The 22,865-nt window shown below is 47.1% G+C and overlaps 1 protein-coding gene across 4 annotated transcripts in view; it reads left to right on the forward strand.

The window, feature by feature from the left end:
• The window catches only part of NUGGC (nuclear GTPase, germinal center associated), a 1,180,213-nt gene that overhangs the window by 229,054 nt on the left and 928,294 nt on the right, over positions 1–22,865 (forward strand). For all 4 annotated transcript variants that reach the window (XM_078686520.1, XM_078686521.1, XM_078686519.1 and 1 more), the window contains exon 6: positions 1,786–11,551. In XM_078686520.1, the coding sequence (XP_078542646.1) occupies positions 1,786–11,551 (9,766 nt within the window). The remainder of the gene's footprint in view (positions 1–1,785; positions 11,552–22,865) is intronic.

Below are 22,865 nucleotides of genomic sequence, written 5' to 3' on the forward strand. Positions count from 1 at the left end.
CTTCAAAGGTACTTCCGTCAGTGGGGCACTCCTTACTCCTTTGTCACCCATAATACGTAAAGTGGCAAAACCTCATGTCCACGTCCCCACACCCATTGTCCGTAGGCAATGCAGTACATATGAACTGGTTGTGCTTATTTGCCTATGCTTGTTCACCCCTCCCCCTCATTCTGAAAGTGATGAGGAAGATTTGGCCTGTGTCCATGACCCTCATCCTAATTTTACCAACCTGACCCAGGCAGCCCCATTACTCCATGCTCCTGGAGCTGTCAGCCCAAACAAAAATCTTCCGCTCCGGTACAGCCTTCTCATGCAACATCAGGGCCAACTCATACATCCAGATCGTAAGCAGCTCAATCTAGCAGTCTAGCACCTATGGTCATAGTTTGGATACCTCAAATATCCGCACAAGTGTAGGCTAATACTAAGAGATGGATGCAAGCCAACCACAAGCGCCTGTTATAGAGCCAGGTTGAAAAGATGTGTCCACTACTGCTATCCCACATCATGGAAGTTAACCTTCCTTGTGGCAGTCCCTTCCCTCAGACCCTTTTTCAAGTTGCTAGCCCTAACTATAGAGGAACCATTCATGCAGGTCCATAGGGATAGGGTTGTCCTTAGAATAATTCCTTAATTCCTACCCGTTCACATCAACGAAAACCATTGCACTCCCCATTTTCTTCCTGCAGCCAGATTTTACAGCGGAAAGGACTTTGCACACACTGGATCCCAAAAGGGCAATCCTGTATTGCATCTACAGAATGAAGTCCTTTTGTAATAAAAAACAAGTCTGTGTCATTTACTAAACCCCATATAGGACACCCCATCACCAGATCGGGCATGTGCCTCGGGAGCACACTCAACGTGCAAGAATGGCCACAATGACTATGGTAGGTAACGGACCATTCGCAGATATCGTTGTAGCTGCTGCCTAGTAACTATCTCCCAAATTTACTAAACACTACTCTGGACAGTGAGGCCGTCAGCAGTCAGTCATCCAAACTGCTTAAGAGCAGTACTTCAAACATCTTGGTAACTAGCCTCCGCTTGCGGAAAAACTTCCTTGCAGTCTATGCAAGCCATCCATGTCAACAACCACACATGCTATGAATGGAAAATGTTACTTACCCTGCAACCATCTGTTCGTAGCGTGTAGTACTGCAGAATTGCTTGTTCCCACCTACCCCTTGTGGCGGCTGCTGATCACAGATGTTCTGATCATTTCTATTACATTATCTAACCATTTACAATAAAAATTACATTTGTCTATATCACTACACATCCCTTGTACAACTCAATAGCTGAGCAGTAAACTATCTGAGTTGGAGTCTGTGACCTGGTGCAGTGTGGATTAAGGGAGGGAGCTACAAAAGATCTGGTGATCCAAATTTCTTGAAAGAATAACAAGTTGCAAACCTCATATTCAAAGAATATGCATCTATAATGCTACACAATACTAACAAAAGGTTACAGGGTGAGTAACATTTTTCTTGTATAATGTGGGCTGTTTATAAATAGTGCCTTAGAAATGTGGCTATGGTTTATCATTTGTTATGGATATGACTAGTAAAAGAACCTGTGTTCAACAAAGACCCATTTATTAAAATGTGGTCAAAATTGACCGATTTGAAAGCAGGTTAGTTACCCAAACTGCCTTGTGCCTTGTATTCCATAGCAAATGCTCTTGGGGCTATTTTTTCCCTTTATATTTGTTGAATTTGTTGGCTGCCTGACGGTACTTTATAGTAATACATATACTGACTGCACCTTCTTTGTTTCTTTCAGGTCCAGTGGCCTGTCCTGACCTCTGTGCAAGTTCCTGATCTGCAAAGCCACAACTTGGCTTTTGTAAAGAAGATTGGATTTTCAGTTCTCTCGGGACCTGTGTGGGCATCTGAAACTACTAACGCGTCCAATCTTACTTTCACCATTACAACCACAGGAGAAACAGCAGCAGGGACGTCTTTGGCATCAAAGTCATCTTTAGCTGCATTGCCACTGATGAATGTTTGCACAAGCTCAAGACATGAATCAGCTGGAATTTGTTCAATACCCGATATCTCAACTGCACCAGAAACAGCGAATCCTACTGAGACAATTTCTAGCTCGGAATCAGCTATACTTCGTTCCAAATCACCCGAATATGATATTGTGACTTCAGTTGCAAAGCTAGCATATACTTCAGACAAAGGCCCAAAGCTTATTCAGCAATCTGGCTTTTCCCAAGAGGCGGATGACGACAGTAACATATTGCCAGTGTCTGCCTGTGAGAAACAATCACCCATTCATGAAACAAACTGTGAAACCTTGCCTGGAATTCAAAGAACACTGAGCAACTCAAAGGAGTGTTGCATGGTTGGACAACACAATCAAGTGGAGGATCTTGTATATTCCACACAGTGTGCTGGTCAGTCTATGAGTATTGATGCAAAACATGTTCCTCCCATGCCTGAATTTGTTGAAGGTGAACTGCACAAATATGGTTCTGTTTTTAAGGTGACAAACTTGGTTCAAGAAATAAAACCCATGCATAAGATTTGCATTTCGGAAGATGTGTTACTACAGGTCAATGATGCCAATATAAATCCTGATGCAAATGGGTTTGTACAGGGTATGTTGCCTACAAGCACACATGATTGTTCTGTAGCCCACTTGGAAACTCTGCAAGTGGAAGAAGAAACTGCTTCTCCAAGTCTCCACGGATTCGAGTGTGTTCGTAAGGAGAATGTGTGTTCTGATTTAGCCAAACAAACACCGTATTATGCAAGTGTAGACCATGGTCCTCTTCGCTCTGCTGGTGTCCGGATGTGCTTCAACGAGTCCAATCCAGGAGATCGGATGCCAAAGTCCACAGTGGAAACGAACCATGCAGCAGACATTGGCATTTTGGCTGGGACAGTAAATAGCAGTGATAAAATGGATATACACCATGAAGGTTCTGACATTGGTAAAATTCAAGTTTTTCCCAGTTTGACAGATCCTCTTCCACGCCCATCTACTCTCAGTGCTGCTGCGGATGTTCGTGACCATGTCCATATAACTTCTGAAGCACCCAGTGAGAATTTCGAGGGAAGTAAAGTGATCAACAACCATGCATGCCACATAGGTCATGCAGAGATGTTTGCTGACTGTACCAAAAAACTAAGTCCTGCTTTTGAAGAAATGCCTGTGTATCAGAGTTACCCAGCTGGTTATAAGGGAGATATTGCAGTTAATGCTAAAGACAGTTTGCATGTCAGCACAGTGGAGGCGATTGTAGAGCCTGATGGCATCAGTGAGAAATTGCTGAGAGAAGAAATTAAAAATGATGAAAAGGATATTCCATCTGTGAATGAGCAGGATCACTGTGAGAATCACATACGCTTTCATTCTGTAGAGTCGCTAGGGTCTGAAGGTGCCCCCTCTATGAGCGCGTTTTATGATGCCAGTTGTAAAACCGAAACACCTGTTTGTCAGTATCAACCTCCAGTGGATACTTTCAATGTAGAGGAATCTTACTGCCCTGGACCAGTTTCTGAGATCTCCACAATTGGTTTCAGAAAGTCCAATGAGGTAATGATGCAGGAAAGTATGTATGCAAGTGAACATTCTAAAAAAGTAGTTCAGACTCAAATTGAGGTTGACGAAACTGGTATACTTCCCCTTTTCAATAGAGAAAGCAAAAGTGACTTGTGTGCTCAAGAAAATGGTTCTTTATGCAAGTGTTTATCTATAAATCTTTCCTCTGAACCAAAGTCTGCAGAGCATGGGTCTGGTGACATCAGTGACCACAGTATAAATCAAATGGCTGATATGGAATCCTATCCTGTCTTCAGGGAGCATCCTGGAAGCAATAAAAACAAAACAACCTTCCAGTCTGAGGACCTTCCTTGGTCTGATAGTGTTGTCAAAAGCCACCTCGCAAACAAGCCAAGTGATTTAGATTGCAATCTTGAGGCAGGTGACCAGAGAGAGCTAGGAATTGCATCCAAACAAATTGAGTCTACGACTTCAAAAGAAACTAGCCCTTGTGCTCCTTTGTTACCTGAAGTATCAAGTGGCATGAGAGATTTGTCTGTAAAACATGGTCAGTTACTGATGAGTATGCATCCTAGACCTACAGCAAATGAAAAGGAAATAGACTTACTAGACACAGATTCTGAGCTGAAGATTACTCACACAAGTGCTTTCGGAGATTCAGTCATTGGGGATAGGGACACTATAATGCAGAGTCCTCTCTCGTTGAACTCTTTGGATGCCATGAAGAAGGGAGCAAAAGTCACTGATAAGGTCACAGTGTTAAGTACTGGAAATGAGCAGGCTTACTGCCCTCCCATTTCATTAAGTAAATCAGCAGAGAAAACGCAACTTACAGAGTTTTCCACAAGTGAGTTTTCTAATAAGCCCTTAAAGGATGTTTGCAAATTTGATGTACTTCCAGTAAATGTGCTTTGCCCACCTCAGATACAAACTCGCTGTCCTGTGTTAACGGACCAGGTTACTGTGACTCTTCCAGAAAACTGCTTGACAGCTGGAGAGGAGAAATCTCTAATTTGTGATGCTTCTTCTGTTGAATTGATAAGTGTCACAAGTGTGAATGTGGAGGAGAAATTAAAAGAACCTAATAATCAGACATGCAGATTGATGCTATCTGTGCCTGACTCTAAAGAAAAGATCAAAGCAGATTCTACTGAGCTGAAGCCAGAAGAGTCATTTTCTGAAAATAACAGACATATAGATGCAGTACAAAGGTTTCCCCTGGCTGAAAATAATGACAGTCTAAGCCCTAATTTAGATGCTACTCATCTTGAAACATGTACTACAAGGAAAGAAGATGCACATTATAGTGAGGCACCTCTACAAGAAGTACCAGTTGAATTTGCAAGTGGCACATCTTCAAGAGCCATCCCCGCACTAGGTCCTGACAAAAATTCAACCATAACAGATATTTTGCAAACCAACAATCTCCTCAGTTCTGGCCCGATGCCACAGCCAGCCACAAGCTGTAATAGGTTTTCCTCTTCAATGGGAACCATAATAATGCCATTTTCCAATAAGAGAGAGTTCAAATTTAATGACAACACAGAAGGTGAAAACGAAATGGAAGAAAAAAATGTCAGCGACGCTGGCATGCAGGTTAAAGACCGGGAAAATGAAGCCAGTGAGAATGAGGTGAAGGAAAATGAAGCTAAGGAGGTTGTTGAAGCCAACGAAGAGAAGGCCAAAGACGTTGAGGCCGAAGAAACAATTGTCATGGAGCTTGAGGCCAGTGAGCTCAAAGACACGGAAAATGTGGCCAAGGAGATTGATGCAATGAAGGATCATGCCATTGAGAATGCTTCCCAGAGGAATTCAGAAAAAAAAGATTCTTGTGATCACATAAGTAAAATGCTTAGTGAGAAACCTTTGCTTATGCCAAGTAGTCCTCAGTGTGATTTGTGCTTTTCAAATACCCTGCATGAGACAGACTCTCCATCTATTGCGTTGCCAATTCTTGTGGGTAAGGATGTTTCTGAAATGAATATCAAACCTTCTTCAGAACATCTAGACAGCAGTGTTGGCACTACACAGAGCAGTGTGCAAGTTGATGAAGGTGAACCATCCCACAGAAGTTTGGAACTCGAGTCATCTGGGAAAGGTGATCAGGCAGGGCACTTGAAGGCTGAGATTGAAAGGACACCTCACATTGATGGCACGAAGGAATTATTAAATGAGGCAAAATCCAACAAATCACAACTTGCAACCTCCATTAACAGAAATGTGGCCCTATTTGAAGAAAATCATGAACCTTGTGAGAAGCCAGAAACGGAACTTGTTGAATGCTTTTTTAACAAAGAAGAGCATGTTCCAAAATGTACAGCAAAGAAACCATTACCTGTTCCTCTTTTATTGTCCGAAATGCATGATGGGAATATTGTTGCCTCTTCCATTGAAAGTACCAGGCAGCGTGAGCTTCCATTGATGGTGCAGGATAAGCATGGTGAAGATCAAGGTGATCAAAACAGCCTTGACACAGACAGCCAATCCAATGCTCAAAACCAAGATAGCAGACAAAGGACCAGCCTGGAGAGCCCCCCAGAATTAAGATTGGCATCTGACAAGGATTTTGGAGATCTTGATTTTGTGGCTGCCGTCAAAGTTTCTGAAACAACCATTGAATCAGAGGTCTCAAATGGAGGGAAGAAAATGGTAAGATGTCAAATGAAAGGAAATGATGAGTTTGACAAAATTTCTTCTTTTGGAGAGACTGGACCTGAGCATTATGCTAACATGTCAGATTCTGGCAAAGGAGATCAACTAGGCACTCAGAAAAGCTTATCTGAAATCAGCAAGTCAGCACCACATGCCTTTCCATCTGCACCTCTAGAAGTCTCTGACAGAGCAACTGATTTCCATTTAAAGGCACATGACCGAACCTTGCTTTCCAGAGGCAACAAACAGAGCCAGGATTTCCTGCCTGGCATGTCACCAAGTACACTGCAGGAGGGTGGTGATAGTGAGTTTGTAGAGCCATGCTCACCCTGCAGTGGCTCAGTTCTAGATTCTAAAATTGAGGTTATGGATTCAATGTCCGATATGTCTCTGACCTTCAATAAAGCAGATGTTAAGGAAGACTGTTCTGACAATCGGAACAAAAAAAGGGCATTCATGGAGGTTTTTAATCCTGAAGAGGAGTCCTGTCCTTTCAAAAAAACATGTCTTTCACAATCTTCCTCGCAGTCTCTACATATTGCTGACCAAAATGACTATCGTGCTAAGCTTGTTGGAAACCTAGTTAGAGAATTCTTAAAATATTGGCACTGCACTCACAGCATTTCAGCTGGTGATAGTCAAATGGATGTTCGTAGAAATGCTGCACAAGAGTCAGGCTTAGTATCTTTACTTGTCAAAAGTTTTTTTCTGAAGCCTTTGAACAGTAGTGGCAAAATGGAAAAGTATGTGACTGTTGGTTCACTCAATGACAATGAATGGCCCAAAGGTCATTCTGAAATTGATCATTGGAAAAGTGTCTCTGTTGAAGAAAGTGCTGTAAATGCATCAAGTGTGTCTAAAGTAGAGAGAGACTTCTGCACACCTTGCTTGAACAACAATTTATCTGTGGATAACAAAAATTACGATGTTCCTACACTCCCAGATGCTGCTTCACTTCGATACGAAAACGAAATAATTAGTAATAAATACAGAGCCTGCAATGACGAAAGAATTTCTAAAGATAAATCCTGTTTGATCAGTGTAAGGTTAGAAGAAGTGGGTAAGTGTCCAGAAATGCAAATGGACACTGGTTCTAAATCAGTTTCAAATGTTCACATTGATCGTGAAGTGGAAAATAATGATTGTGGGGAAAATTCTTACAGCTGTGATGAGTCTCTTCAAGGCTCCAGTGTCAGCCAGTGCAGGATCCAAGGGGATATCAGAGACAGGGACTTACCTTCCTCCATGCCTGAAACCAGACTCCTGGAAGAGAATTCATTGAGTACAAATGTTTCCAATGCTTTTTCTCCTATGGAAACAAATCAGATAAACGTTTGTTCTGAAAAAGACATCCATAGTTCTGATATTCATATGAAAGAATTGCTTCTGAATACATCCCTACCAGGCTGTGCAGGTAATGATCAAATAGAAGGGCAGTCTAAAGAAGTTGTCTTGGGTCTTAATCAAACAGTCTGTACTTCAGAATGCCATAGTTCTGCTAATTATGAATTGGACCAGGATAGCATCAGCACATCAAAAACACGTCACTGTTTAGCAAGTAGATCACAACCTGACTCTGTGAAATCATCTTGGCCAGTTTGCTTGGATACAGATGACATGATGACAAGTGATGCAAGTCAAACTGGCACTCAAGATGTTACTTTCAGTTTTGAGGAAACTTCAAGTTTCTCGGTGGGTGAACAGTGCACGGCCCAAGAACCTATCAAACAACTTGATGACTCTTTCCTTGATCAGAAAGTAGCAGTAGCCAACTCGCAAAAAGGAGCTGGAAAAGATAAAAATTCTGATGAAGACCTGGGCCGAAGTTGTCATACAAATTTAAGGATATTGGAATGCTTGGAAATCCAAGTGGGGTCTGAAGCTTCAATAACTAAGGTTGCAAGCAATCCACAACAGACTGCGTTTGAAGAAAACACCTTAAATAGAAAGATAGCTTTAGACAGGGAAGAGAAGTCAAGCAAAGTGGATGTTTCTTCTGTCTTCATACAAGAACTCACCAGTGCATGTAAGAAAAATGACAAGGATGAAACACTTACCGTAGATAAACCTGATAATGCCAGTGTTTCTTCAACACAAAAGATCCAGTCCCCAGGAAATAAATTGTCAGTTGAGGAATCATCACCTTTTGATGATGATGGAAAAGAACACCTGCATGAGGAAAATACTGTAAGTGAAAACCTAGTCCTTAACCTGGGTAATGCTAAGTCTCCGAGTTTTCCAGCCAACACGCAAAATATAGTGGAAAAAACAATTGAACTTCTTGCTGTGTCCTCTGCCTCATCTGAAGTAAAAAATATTACTATAGCACACTCAGATATCCAAAATTCACATTTATCCAAAGAAATACAGGAGCAACCATGTCTAGTTTTCTCTCATTCAGAAGTAAATACGACTTCTAGTGATCAAGTCGTCTCCTCTGAAAGTGACTGGTCCAGTTTATTATCTTGCAGTCAAACTGAAATATTAGATCCTACGGATAACTCTAGTGAGTCCTCTTTTTTGGAAAACGAGGTAGCTGATTCTGTGGAAGATGTGGGAATTGATCAGGAAAGAACAGTTGCAACAATTGGGATCTCCTGCTCGGAAGCTACCTATGATAGCGAATATTCAAATGCAGCATCATCCCCCTGTGTTGAAAGTGTCAGGATTGAGATAGACAGCGATGAAGATACCTTAAATGCCAATCAAGTCAGTACTTCGGAGGATGAGGAGTGGTCTAGTTGTTCATCTGGTAACCGACTTGTGATTGTTGAAAAGACAAACAAGTCTCTGATGCTTGAAGAGGAGATGGAGTCTAGAGAGACGAATGGTAAAAAACAAGAAACATTTAGCGAGGGAATAGGAACTTCAGCAATTCAGTTTGCAAACAGAGAACCCGGTTCAAAAAGTAACTTTGAAAATGAGATTATTAGTGCATCGTTGATAAGCCAGTTGAGTATGGATCGAGATCATGAAGTAGGATGCCTCACTGCTGCATCAAACCCATCGTCCGGCAGCCAGGGCAGTATTTTATCCGTTTCTGAAAACGAAGATGGCTCCTCTGTGGGGCTTGAGGAGGAAATTAATTCCATTTCCACTGACTCTGAAAAGGAAGAGAGTGATTATAAAGAAATGGATATGGTTGGTATTGATAATTATAAAGGAGCAACAGTAACCCTGGTGGATAACGATGTAGCAGCGAGACAGTATAAGGAAGGAAACGTGAATGGAAACAAACCTATTTCTTTAGATGGTGATAAGCCACAGAGTGCAATATGCAGCGAATGCAGTATTCAAGAGATTACTGCAGACTTACCTGTTCAAACTGCAGTTAATAGTGGTAGAAGCAATGCATCTGAGGAATTAGATAAGGCCAGTTTTGGATTTTCAAACCAGATCCCGTGTTCAGAAAGTATAATGGATGCTAACAATTCAGATTCAGATGCAGCTGCAGTCCAAAACTCCCTTGATAACAACGTATACATAGACCATTGTTATAATTTAGGACATACCAAATCATCAGGTTCTTCATTTGGAAGCCCCTGCAGCCTTAGCGATTGTTCAGAAGACACCGATCTGTCTTCTTTAGTGATAGACGAGCAGACTGACTCCCAAGTTTCCGATTGCAAAAATCAAGAACTTCTTTATGAAGAAAGAGCAGATATTGGACTGGATTGTTTAGATGCATCATATCCTGCAGAGAACCTAAGAGGATCCAAATATCTTGGTCGCTGTGCAACTGACGTGTTGGAGGAGCAGAACCAGGTTAGATGTGGATCAACAGATGTAATGCAGCATTCAAAAATTCAAGTACATTCTGGAGATTCACATGCATCGTCGTGCCCTGCTCTTGGTGCTGGGGACACGAAAGACCATGACTATAATGAGCCTTGTGGAAACCAGTCCTCTGCATCTTATCCCCCATTTGTCAGCCAAGACACCATTTCAAATCTTAATGTAGCGAAAGGATCTCCGAATTCATCAAAAGTTGAAAGAACTGATTCACAAACATCAAAAATGATTGAGGCATCTACTGAAATGGGGATTTGTGTAGTTGTTAAAGCCTACTCGACAGAATCAAAAGCAACGTCCCCAGTTCGGTGTGACAGTGACAGGGAAGTGAGTGCTGAATCTAGCTTTAAAGAGGTCAAGAACGATATGGATGATCCCACTGTCAAAAAAGATATTGCCTGTGTCCAGTCGATTAACAATAAGATCACAAATGAGTCTATAAATGAGAAAGGTGAGATCAGTAATGGTTGCAAATCTAAACTTAACGATGTAGCTAGTCAAAATGTTATTGGTCTTTCGGATTCTGTTGATTTAGATGAGTCTGTTTCTACATCAGATGCCAAATGCAGGGTTAGAGAAGTTTCTGAAGATATTGTCAAATGCTCCCTTGCATCAGAGGAATTGAATGGGCAGCTTAAAAATAAATCTAAGACTTTCTCAGGCACGGGAGTGGCACTGGTTGAATTTCCCACTTCCAAAACTATTTCAAACACAGCAGCAAAAGAATCAGCTCATGTTGAAAGTGATGGAAAGGATTTTGTACATAAAGCAAGCACAGTTGTTGGTGTAGATGTTGATGAAGCAATTCAGTGTGATATCCTACAGGCCACCAAATATTTGGATGACTCCTCCCTCCATCTGGAACAATGCAAATCGCAAATGGAAAAGACAGATGGTGGGACATGCAGACTAGAAAATATTGAAGACACTGACGATTTTGATGCAAGCAACTCACTTGCCAGTGATGATGAAGAGATTCTAACTATCACTGAACCCAAAGATTCATGTCTGCAGTTTACAAAGTCGCTTGATCGTGGTGACACAGGCCAGCCTTTCACAGAAGGGGCAATAGACGAAAGTGGCTGGTCATGTTCTTCTAATACATATGAACAGACGCCAGAAGAAGATTGTAGCAGTACCAAAAATGCAGGGCAACTAGAACAAAGAAGTGAGAAAACTCTGGAACTTTGTGGTGAGATAGCAGAAACCTGGAGCTCTAGACAAACTTTCCAGCTGATAGTTAGCAGTGACACATCATTGTGGAGTGAAAAAGAACTAGATAGCGGCAACAATGAAAAAGACAATTTCACAGTATCACAAACTGAGAGAGACCATAGGCATACTGATACACTTCTGCCTGAGAACGTAAACCACGCAGAGGAGGAGGCTAGCTCTTTTATTTGTTCAAAAGAAAAAGAGCCTGGTCCAGGGTGTTATGGTGACAGAAAGGAGCATGCAGGTGTGTTTCAGTTTGAAAAGGATTCCTCAACAATGGCGTTTGCATGGACCGCTTTACATACTGAAGGCCAGTGGTTACCTTGTGGTCACCATTCCGCTACTGCCAGTCCTGGGGATTCAAGATCCAAAGGTATACCTTTGTGAAAGAGTTTGTGTGTTAATTAGGTTTCTGAATGAAGGGCAACTCCTGTGATGCTTGATTGTGTGTGTATTGTGTTGTAATTGCATTTGTATAGCGCTTACTACCCTTGGCTAGCATCTACAAAACTAAGAGCTCCTGTAGGACTTTTTATGCCCTTGTGTTATTGCTATGATAGGCGTTAATTGCATTTACTCCAGCTGTAGCATCCCACTTAAATTAGGAGATGATGATAAATTGCCTTCCTCCTATGTTATAATGAGCATTTGCCACCAGGCCTTTCCTTAGTGTTTATCACCCATGATAACCAGTGTCCAAATGATATTCCCTTCCTATGCACTTGACTACAGGAAGTTAATAATGTGTATGGGAGGCTGTCTTTTATGTACCTTTTTTTCTTTTTCACCTCTGTATTTGATTGACATCTTTGTTACTGTCTCCCTCTTGGATTTCCCCAGTTCCTGGTTTAGGTGTTTACAGGCTTCAGCGCTTGCCTCCATCCCCTGTCTACGACTCACACAGTTGAGTTCAAACTATGCTACTTGTGCCACTGACACCCCCAGTTATGTGACTGTGCTTGTGGTGCCATGGCCCAAGCATCTCTGGTTGGATTGTGCGCTCTGTGACTGTCACCAGTTTTGGTCCTTGAGTAACACATTCTTCACTAGATGTCATTTGTTTTAATGCAATTTCTGACTAAGTTTGAGGAAGACGAGGACTACTGAACCCCAACCGTGATGGTTGAGGTTGTTTGACAGTGGTGTCATTGGGTCAGCCCTTCTAAGGCTCTAAGGGAGAGGATGTGGCATATCGTCCAGAGCTGGCGACTTCGGTGCTGGGGACTCTGGTTCGAGTCTCTGCATCGACTCAAAAGCCTGTGATTCTGGGCAAAATCACTTCATCTCCCCGTGCCTGGATACGCTCATGGGTGATATGCCGCTCTATACAAATCAGAGTATTATTATTGGCTCTGCAAACTGGGTCATGTAGATCCTTTCAACATTTCACTCTCAAGGTATTGAGGGCAGGAAGTCCCAGGCTTCTTAAGGAGGCAGTGTGGGGTGCAAGAACTCTGAACTCGACAGACAACCAAAAGACCCCACAAGATAATGTCTAGCCAGTGCATTTCTTTTAAAAAGGGAAGCACTTTAATAATACTATAAACTATAGTGGGGCACAGTTACAATAGGTTCCAAATCTAAAAGTGTTATAACCAATTTGCATGTAGCCCGCCTACAGCTGGCGTTTTGATCAGGGATACCGATCCTTGCGCCACTGTGACACTGTCTCTGTAGCAGAAGCCACCAGCAGTGTGTGCAGGACATTTATATATATAGAATATAAGGCAATATTTTGCTCAAGTGCAAGCTCAATATCTGAAAGAAACAGTTAGTTAAAGATTCCTTACCTTAGAATTACCCCCAGGCATCAGACTGGATCTGAAAGTTTTTCGTCAGCAGTACCTCTCCGCGTCGGAAGATGGCGTCGGTCTACTCCGCGTTCTTCTTTGGCGGCGTGGTCGCTGGAATGACTTCGCTGCAGCTACTTAGATGTCGCCCTCGCACGCTGACGTCAGTTCTTTCTTTTTCTGAGCCAGCAAGCGTAGATCCAGGGAGAGGGGTACCCCCAGTCACTTTTTGACTGACTTTTTTTCGACATTTTTCGACATCGCTTTTTGAGTCCATCGACTCCTGGTTCATGAGGGATGCTCGGCTCCAAGGCTTGCGGTTCCTGGAGCCGAATGAAGTCGGTGAGGGATTTGCACCGCGCGTGCCTCTTCTGCCGTGGAGTGCGACCACGACCCCAAGTCGTGCTCCGTCTGCCGTACCATGAACCCGAAGTCTTTGCAGGGGCGGTCCCAAAAGCTTCTTGAGGCCCGGCAGTCGGCTCCGCGCCGCTTGCGGTCCCGCTCGTGTTGAAGACCGAGGGACCGGTCGCGGAGTCACCATCATTCTTTGTCCAAGTCTTCGCACTCGGGTCAGGTAAGTCGAAGCACAGAAAGAAGTCGAAGAAGAATCGCCGTTCTTCGACTTCTCCCCGTCCATCGGCGGACAGGACGGGGGATGCGGGTGGTGCCCCTCCCGCGGCTCCGCGTGCGGAGCCCGAAGGGTCGACTCAGAGTTTCCCCCACCCTATCCAGGACTTGGTGCGACCCCTACCCAGCTTCGTCAGTTTTACGAAGCGATGCACGCCATCTTTGGCCAGCCCGACTTGGCCGTAGCACCTTCGGGCCCAGCGGACTCTGCTGGGGGCTCTGGGTCTTCTACGCCGGCGGCTTCAGCTTCTGCACCGCAGGGTCCCTTTGGACCGACGCTTGGATACAGTTCGGCGTCCGTCGACCTTGTTACGCCTCCCGCTGCGCCGATTCCACCGGCACCACGTCCGCAGCCTGCGTCGACTGTGTCCCCAGCCGACGTTGAATCTGGCCTCCAACTCAAGGTAGACACAGAGCTGGACCGCCGTCGACCGACGTTGGATCCGGCGCCGACGGGTACTTCTGTGCCCCTGTTCTACCCTGGCCCTTTGAGACCAGATTGGCTGCCAGAGGAGGTTAGAAGGACTGGAAGGGGTCTGAGGCCCTTTAATGGACCAGTTGGGTTATGAACCGGACTGGAGAGGACCTGGGGGAGCCAGTGGTCTGGACACCTCTCCAGACCTTGGCATGTTGTCTCCTCCTACCGTGGCTATGTAGGAGGGAGCGTCGTACGTAGTGGAATTACGTAGGGCAGCCGAGGCTCTCGGCCTCGAGCTACCTACGGTGGCAGTCAGGACTAACCTCCTGACAGAGGTGCTTTAACTGGCAGCGAGCTCTTCTTCGCCCGTGCTGCCATTTATTGAAGCCCTAACGGACATCCTTTTCAGCACGTGGTCCTTGCCCAAACACAGGGGCTCCTATGAACAGGATGATTGCCTGATGCCACCGCCCAGCCCCGGGCGACCCCACTTTCCTCTCCCAACACCCCACCCCTGAGAGCTTGGTGGTCCGAGCCTCCACCTCCAAGGGCGTGTTACATACGGTTCCACCTGATAAGGAGTTTTCTTGCTCAGGCTTGGGACTGCGGTCGGTAAACACTGCATGTCTGTTGGGCCGTTACGCCCACTCCGTGTGAGATACGGTTGCACAAGTGCTGCCTCAGTGCCCGGAGGAGGCACGGGACGTGCGCTCTCGGGCAGTTGCCGAAGGGAGAGATGCAGCGAAGTTTACCATCCGCTGTGGGCTGGATACCACTGACTCACTAGGTAGGACGATTTCCACGTCGGTAGCCCTTCGACGCTACGCCTGGTTGAGGTCGACTGGTTTTCAGGGGATGTCTAATCCACTCTCATGGACATGCCTTTGATGGCAGTCGCCTATTCGGCGACAAGCCAGACACCGCGCTGGAGCGCTTTAAGGCCTCTCGGGCTAAGGCCAGGACCTAGGGCCTCTCCGCCACCCGCCCTGCGCAGTCTGCCTTAGGCGGCTACCGAAGGGATGCTCTTTCACGTCCGGCCCAGAGCCACAGGCCGGCGCAATATGTTCAGCCTCTGCCTGGCCAGGGACGTGGGAACCAGCTTCGTGGTTCTGGGTGTCAGCGGGCGGGCCAGTCCATCACAGCCTCCTTTGCAGCAGCCTTTAAACCCTCCTGGTCTGACCTTTCAGGGCCACCAAACGGCAGTGGGCGGCAGGATTCACCATTACCTCCCCCACTGTCTCACCATCACGTCGGACAGGTGTGTTTTGCATATAGTCCGAAGGGACTACTCCCTCCCCTTTGGGAGGATCTTCTGTTGCAGCAGCAGAAGACGGTCCTCCACCCAAACCTGCCCAGACTCCACCTCCTTGCGTGGGGATTGAGCGGTGGCAGTTGTCGTTGTTTAACCTACCTCGCGAAGTATGTGATGTTATCCTGGCATCCAGGCGTCCCTCCACTAAGACTGTATACGCCTGCATATGGAACAAATTTGTGGCATGGTGCACAGCAAAGGCTTTGCATCCCCTTTCCGCCCCTCTTTCTGAGGTTCTCTTGTTCCTCCTTTCTTTGACCCAGCAGGGCTCTGCTCTGGGCATTCTAAAGGGCTACCTCTCGGCCACTTCCTGATCAGCCTTCTCTTTCAAGTCCCCTGTTGTAAATCGCTTCCTTAAGGGCATTACTCATCTTTTTTTCTCCTGTTCCCTTCTTAATGCCTCAGTGGGACTTGAACTTGGTTCTTACATATCTTATGTGCACTCCCTTTGAGCTGCTAGATAACTGTCCTCTCAGGTTTCTAACTTTGAAAACTGCCTTTCTGGTGGCCATCACCTGTGTGCGCAAGCTCTTTCTTCCAGGCCTCCCTTTCTGACTGTCCAACCGGATAGGCTCGTCCTCCGAACTAGACCTTCCTTTCTTCCCAAGGTTGTTACTTCTTTTCACATTGGTCAAACCACCACTTTGCCCACCTTGCCTCTGCATCCTTCAAAAGAGGAAGAGAGGCTCCACTGTCTGGATCCAAAACATGCGTTTCCTTTTACTTGGATCGCACCAAACAATTCCGGGTGGACAACCAGCTCCTTGTTGGTTACTTGGGCGCTGAGAATGGTCGGGCCCTGCACACACCGACCATCTCCAGGTGGGTCATTCTGTGAATCAAAGACTGCTATTCTTTGGCAAAGAAGGAGCCTCCAGTGGGACTGTGTGCCCATTCCACCAGGGAGACGGCAGCTACTACTGCTTTGGGACGGTTTGTACCCCTCAATGTCTGGCTTGTACCCCTCAATGGCATCTGTCAGGCAGCTACTTGGGCATCACTGCACACTTTCACCAAACACTACTGCCTGGACAGCCAAGTCCAGAGAGATGGCTTCTTTGGCTGTTCTGTTCTCCAAGACTTTCTGGTGTGAACTTTAGTTTGCAGACCCATCTCCAAGGTTGGTATTGCTGGGGTATCTATTCTAAGGGAAGGAATCTATAACTAACTGTTGCTTTCAGATGAACAAGTTACTTGCCTTCAGTAACAATGTATCTGTAAGAAACATAGGTTAGTTATAGATTCCTTACCGCCCCACCCATCCTCCCCGTTCTGCGAGCTGACTTCTAGGGTTAAGAACTTCCTTTCAGGGCCCTAGTTGTGTGCACCAGTGGTCAGTGTCTTGCATAGCTCTGCGCTTCTGGCGTGACGTCAGCTCCTGAGGGCGGCGTCTAAGTAGCTACTGCAACGTCATCCTGGCGACCACAACGCCAACAACGTACGCGGAGTCGAGCAACGCCACCTTCCAACGCGCAGGGGTACTGCTGACGAAAAACTTCTCCGATCCAGTCTGACGCCTGGGGATAATTCTAAGGTAAGGAATCTATAACTAACTAAGGTAAGGAATCTATAACTAACCTATGTTTCTTCCAGATATATTGTTACCAAAGGTAAGTAACTTGTTCATTAGGGCTGTTCGATGAATGGCTCAATGCCGGGTACCTCTAGGTCCCATTAGACTTGTAGTTTTTGCTTAAAAGTTCAGGAAGGGCATTGATAGTCTGTATTTCATGAATGGCCTCTTGTTACCTGACTGGGTATAGCTCTGCTCAGCATTGTACTAGTCATCCCTGGCTCTTTGCAGTCAAACTGCACAGTTTTCCCTCTGCAGGACCCAGGCTGAGGATGCAGCCCTGCTTTTAAGGTCACATCAAAGTTGCAGCATGGAATACTGAGATCAGAGGACTCCAGGGCCTCCAGGGACTTTGCGAAGTCCCTCGACTCTACTGGCAATGCTGCGCACAGCATGGTCAGCTGCAGTTGCAGTCAGGCTTCTCGGGTCACTGTGGAAATGCTGGTCTGCGCACTGATAACAAGTGTTAATTTCCCTTAAAGTAGATAGCCAAATTAACTTAAGGGACATCTCTCAGTTTGGGTCAGCACCAGACATACTCCACACATAAGTTTGTGTCTTCTTGCTCATATTGCACTGTTAACACGGGTAGGTTTCTCCTCTTGTACAATTTCTCCTGCGGGGCTGGGCACACTCCTTCCGTCTCCGAGCAAACAGGCAACCTCCACAGCTTCTCAGACTTCTCTTAGATACTGGTTGTGAGGCAAGCATCAGCTATAATAGACAATGAAGATCTGAAAGAAACACGTTAGTTAGATTCCTTACCTTACAATAACCCCCAGGCGTCAGACTGGATCCGGAAAGTTTTCGTCAGCAGTACCCCTGTGCGTCGGTAGGCGTCGTCTGCGGCTCAGCGTCCGTCCTCGGCGTCGTGATCGTCGTGATGACGTCGTTAGAGTACTTAGACGCCACCCTCGCGCGCTGACGTCAGTTCTTCTTTTTTCCGCGCTAGCAAGCGCAGATCCGGGAAGAGCGTTCCCTTAGTAATTTTTTTACTAACTTTTTTGACATTTTTGTCTTATCTTTTTCGAGTCGAATTCGACTCCATGTGCCGGTAGGGATGCCCTGTTTCAAGCTGTCTGACGCCTGTCACTGACTAATGTCTGTTACCGACTCACACCGCCGTTGTCTCTACTGTCTGGGGGCTGTCCACGATGACAAGTCGTGCCCCGACTGCCGGGCCTTGACGTCGAAAGCTAGGCGGTTGCGGAGCCGAGGGACCGGTTGCGGAGCCGCAGTCCTCGCCGTTCGTCGGGATCCAAGTCCTCGCACTCAGGTAAGTGGAGGCATGGTAAAAACATGTCGAAGAGACGACCCCCATGGATCCAAATCCCCCCCAGGTACTCCACTCATTAGACAACTCTACTCTCAGTTTAGTCATGGAACTACTTAATACTTCCCTAGTGGAAGCAAGGGTCCCTGCAGCATGGAAGCATGCCATGATTGTGCCCCTGTTGAAAAAAGCTAACTCCGACCCAGAGGTACCATCTAACTTCCGCCCCATCTCCCTTCTCCCACTCCTCTCCAAAATTCTGGAGAAACACATTAATGCCCAGCTTACAAAATTCACGGAGTCAAGAAAACTCCTTCACACATCTCAGTCCGGATTTAGGGCAGGATGCTCCACAGAATCAACACTACTGGGTGTCACTGAAATCATTCGTCAACAGGTCAATAAAGGAGATACCTTGGCACTTATTCTACTTGATCTAAGCGCTGCATTTGACACTGTTTCCCATACTATTGTCCTTAACACACTCCACTCCCGTGGTATTACCGGCCCAGCACTCAAGTGGCTATCCAGTTTCCTATCAAACAGGACCTTTCAAGTTTTCTCTCCCACTGCCAACACCAAAACTCATGAATCACAATATGGTGTTCCCCAGGGCTCCATACTGAGCCCCTTGCTCTTCAACATATACGTTAGCCCTCTGGCTACGATAGCTGAGCAAGATGGGCTCACTATATACTCCTATGCGGATAATACCCAGCTCATCTTTTCACTCTCCTCTAATACTAATTCCAACACATCACTGCTCCGATCGGGACTCACAGACATCGCTAACTGGATGCATGCCAACAAATTAAAACTTAATGGCGGAAAAACCGAACTCCTTCTCTTTGGTAACAACAAAACCCTATGGGGCCCCCACCACTGGTCACCACAGATGGGCTCACCCCTGCCCCCCTCCCAAACGGCCCGTAATCTTGGTGTCATTGTCGATGACCAACTGACAATGAAGCAACAAGTGGCTAAAGTAGCCTCCACTTGCTTCGCCATTCTCAAATGGCTTAGGAAAATCCTTTGGATGCTTCCTTTGTCCACCCAAAAGACCGTAGTCCAACCCCTGATAACATCTAGGCTGGACTATGGTAATGTTCTGTATTTGGGTGCTAACAAGGAAGTACTACGCAAACTACAGGTGGTACAGAACTCTGCTGTGCGGTTACTCTGCAAACTCCCCAATAAAACCTCTACCTCAGCCTCACTACGTGATTTACATTGGCTTCGAATTGACAGTCGTGCCCGATTTAAGGCCCTATGCTACATGCACAGAATCAACTCCGGCATAGCACCCCACTATCTAAAAAGCTTAGTGCACCACTATCGCCCCCCTCGCCTCCTTCGATCCTCCAATCAACACAAGTTCCAAGTCCCCAGGATCAAACGAGCCAGAATGGGTGGGCGTTCTTTTTCCTATCTGGCACCTTCACTCTGGAACTCTCTCCCCTATCATCTACGCACTGAACACAATTATCTTAAATTCCGTAATGACCTAAAAACCTGGCTTTTTAATCAATAGTCCCTTACCCTAGTTGTCTAGACTTAGATCCTTCTGTGTCCTTTAGCGCCGGGAAACCTCCGGGTAGCTGTGCGCTCTACAAATGTAATAATTATAATAATAATAATAGCAGCTCTTCTGACTCCCCTCGCCGGTCGCGCGACTCGCCAGAGGGTTCGGGTGGCACCACCTGCACGGCTCCGCTGGAGCCGCAGGAGTCACATCCGGTCCCACACCCTCTGGTCCTTGGACTTCACACGACTCCGGACGAGATTCGAGACTTCCATGAGGACTCTCTTCCCGCCGTCGAGGCCTGCTGGTGTGCCTTCGGGCCCCACAGACCCGACTGGGGGCTCTAGCGAGCTGGCGGCACCGGCCCCAGCGCCGTCGTCGACTTCGGTCCTGACGCCACAGGCCCCTGTGGAATCCAGGCCTGGATCCCGGTCGACGCCAGTTGACCTTATGACTCCTATGCTGGCCCGACCCCCACGGTGCCGCTTCCGGCGGCGTCCTCGGACGACGCGTCACTGGTTTCAGCCCCGGTTCAGGTCCGTCTCCGGCGTCGATGGGTGAACCCTTCACTTATGATCCGGCTCCGTCATTTCTGCCTATTTATCAGGACACGGATGAAGGGGAGGACTGGGAGGGGTCTGAGGACCCTCTGGCATAGCAGTGCTAGTTAAGTTAGGACAGGGCAGATGAGCTAGGGGAGGCCAGTGGTCTAGAAACTTCGCCTGACACTGGTTTTATCTCTCCTCCTTCCGTGGCTACGGAGGAGGGAGCGACTTATGCCATGGTGCTGCACAAAGCGGCCAAGGCCTTGGGCCTTGAGCTCCATGCAAGGGCTGTGAGGACTAACCTCCTCACTGAGGTGCTTCAACCGCCAGTAAGCTCTTCGGAGCCTCTGCTGCGGTTTATTGAGGCCCTCACTGACATTCTGATGGGCACTTGGTCCAAGCCTACCACAGTCTCTCCTGTGGATCGGAACATGGCCAGTCGCCACCGCCCAGCTCCGGGTGACCCCTGCTTTCTGTCCGTACATCCCAGCTCTGAGAGTCTGGTTATCTAGGCCTCCACGTCCCAGACTGCCTTCCCGACCGCACTGCCGGACCGGGAATCCAAAAGGATGGAACAGTTTGGAAAGAAACTGTTTTCCTCCCTCTGTTTGGGATTGCGAAGCATTAATACCGCATGCCTTTTGGACCGTTACACCCACTCTCTGTGGGATACGGTGGCGGACGTGCTGACCCAGTGTCCGGAGGAGGCCAGGACACTGTTCGCCCAAGCTGTTGCTGAGGGGCGGGATGCAGCACGGTATTCCATCCGATGTGGACTTGACACCACAAACTCGCTCGGTAGAGCGATGGCAACGACGGTAACGATTCGTCATCACGCCCGGCTGAGGTCCACAAACTTTTCAGGGGGTGTCCAGAACACTCTCATGGACATGCCTTTTGATGGCCGTCGCCTCTTTGACTACAAGGCAGATAGCGCGCTGGAGCGCTTCAAGGACTCCAGGGCTACGGCCAAGTCCTTGGGCCTGTCGGCCCAGCTCCAGCAACCTTCTGCCTTTCACTCCTTTCGTGGCAACTGAAGGGGCGCCCCGCACGTTCATTCGGCCACAGGCCGCAGAACCATCCTCAAAGCGGTCGCGGACGTGCATTCCGCCGTGGCGGAGCAGGGGGACAGAGAGCCGGGCTGTCCACATCCGCTCCCACAGAATCTGCCTAAAAGCCTTCCTAGTCCGAGCTTTCAGGCCCATTCCACGCCAGTGGGAGGCAGGGTTCGCCACCACCTGTTCCACTAGCGTACCATCACTTCGAACAGGTGGGTGCTGCAAATCGTCCGAAGGGGCTACTCCCTCCCTTTCGAGGCGACCCCTCCAGCCATGCCACCGCAGTACCACCACATGTTGGGGGATCACTTGCAACTTCAACGAGAGGAGGTTATGGCCCTCTTGGCCAAGGGCGCCATCGAGCGTGTTCCTGGCCCAGAAATGGGACATGGTTGTTACTCCCACTATCTTCTGGTTCCCAAGAAGGGCAAAGGGGGCCTACATCCTATCTTGGACCTCAGGAGCGTCAACGGCTTCCTCCGGAAGAAGAAGTTCAAGATGCGGACGTTAGCTCAGGTTTTAGCGGCCCTCGACCCTGGACACTGGATGGTAGTGTTTGACCTGCAGGACGCTTATTTCCACATTCCCGTCCTGCTGGCCCACCGGCGTTACCTGCGGTTCTTGGTGGGCCACAAGCACTTTCAGTTTACCGTGCTCCCCTTCGGCCATACCAGTGCCCCTCGGGTGTTCACGAAAGTGATGGCGGTGGTCGCAGCTCATCTGCGCAGATCAGGAGTGTGAGAAGTTGGCCTGATATATGATGTTCACTAGTTCTAGTGATCACCTTGTATCAGTCCAGACAACCCTTATGGTGATTGGTTGTAAGTCAACCTTATAGACCAGCTATCCTAATGGTAGCATGGACAAAGCAGTCTTAGGCTAAACTCTTTTGGCATGTGAAGCCAGCTGTTTTACCACAATATAACCCCTTGAATACCAGATGAAAGGACACCACACAGGTTGTTATGAAAATAAACAGTATATTTATTAATAACAAACACCTCTGAACTCTTTATGAGATCAGCGGGCTAAGCACATGACAATCTCTTAGGAAAAATACGATAAGTTGCACAAAATTACAATGGTGCCCTAGGGGCACGGCAAACCATATACTAAGTAAATGTAATGTGAAAGTCGATAGAAGGAATGGAGCTGTCCAGAGGCCGTAGGATCGCTGGGACTACGCTATCCTAACCTTAGGTAAGTAATAGGAGGCCCACGGAACGCGTGTGCAGAGTGTGGACTCGCACGCGAGATGCGTAACAACGTCTATGGACAGTACAGTTCAAGAAAAAGGTAAGTACGGACAATTCTGACTAGTTAGGACTAAAACGACTGTGGAACTGGACACTAGGAGAGTCAATCTACCCTTGAGCACCGAAATGCTCTTGTTACCTCACCCACGGGCTGCGGGTGCATAGGTGCAAAGTCGTGTTGGGTTTTGGCGTTGAAGTCTATGGAGCTTGGAGGAAAAGATGCTGCAGGCGACCAGGAGGAAGATGTCCGGTGTGATTCAAGGGTGGATCGGAGATGCTGAAGACCTGAAAGCAGAGGGGACAATGTTCACAG

This window comes from Lissotriton helveticus, chromosome 4_1 (assembly GCF_964261635.1).
Source record: "Lissotriton helveticus chromosome 4_1, aLisHel1.1, whole genome shotgun sequence".
Classification (NCBI taxonomy): domain Eukaryota; kingdom Metazoa; phylum Chordata; class Amphibia; order Caudata; family Salamandridae; genus Lissotriton; species Lissotriton helveticus.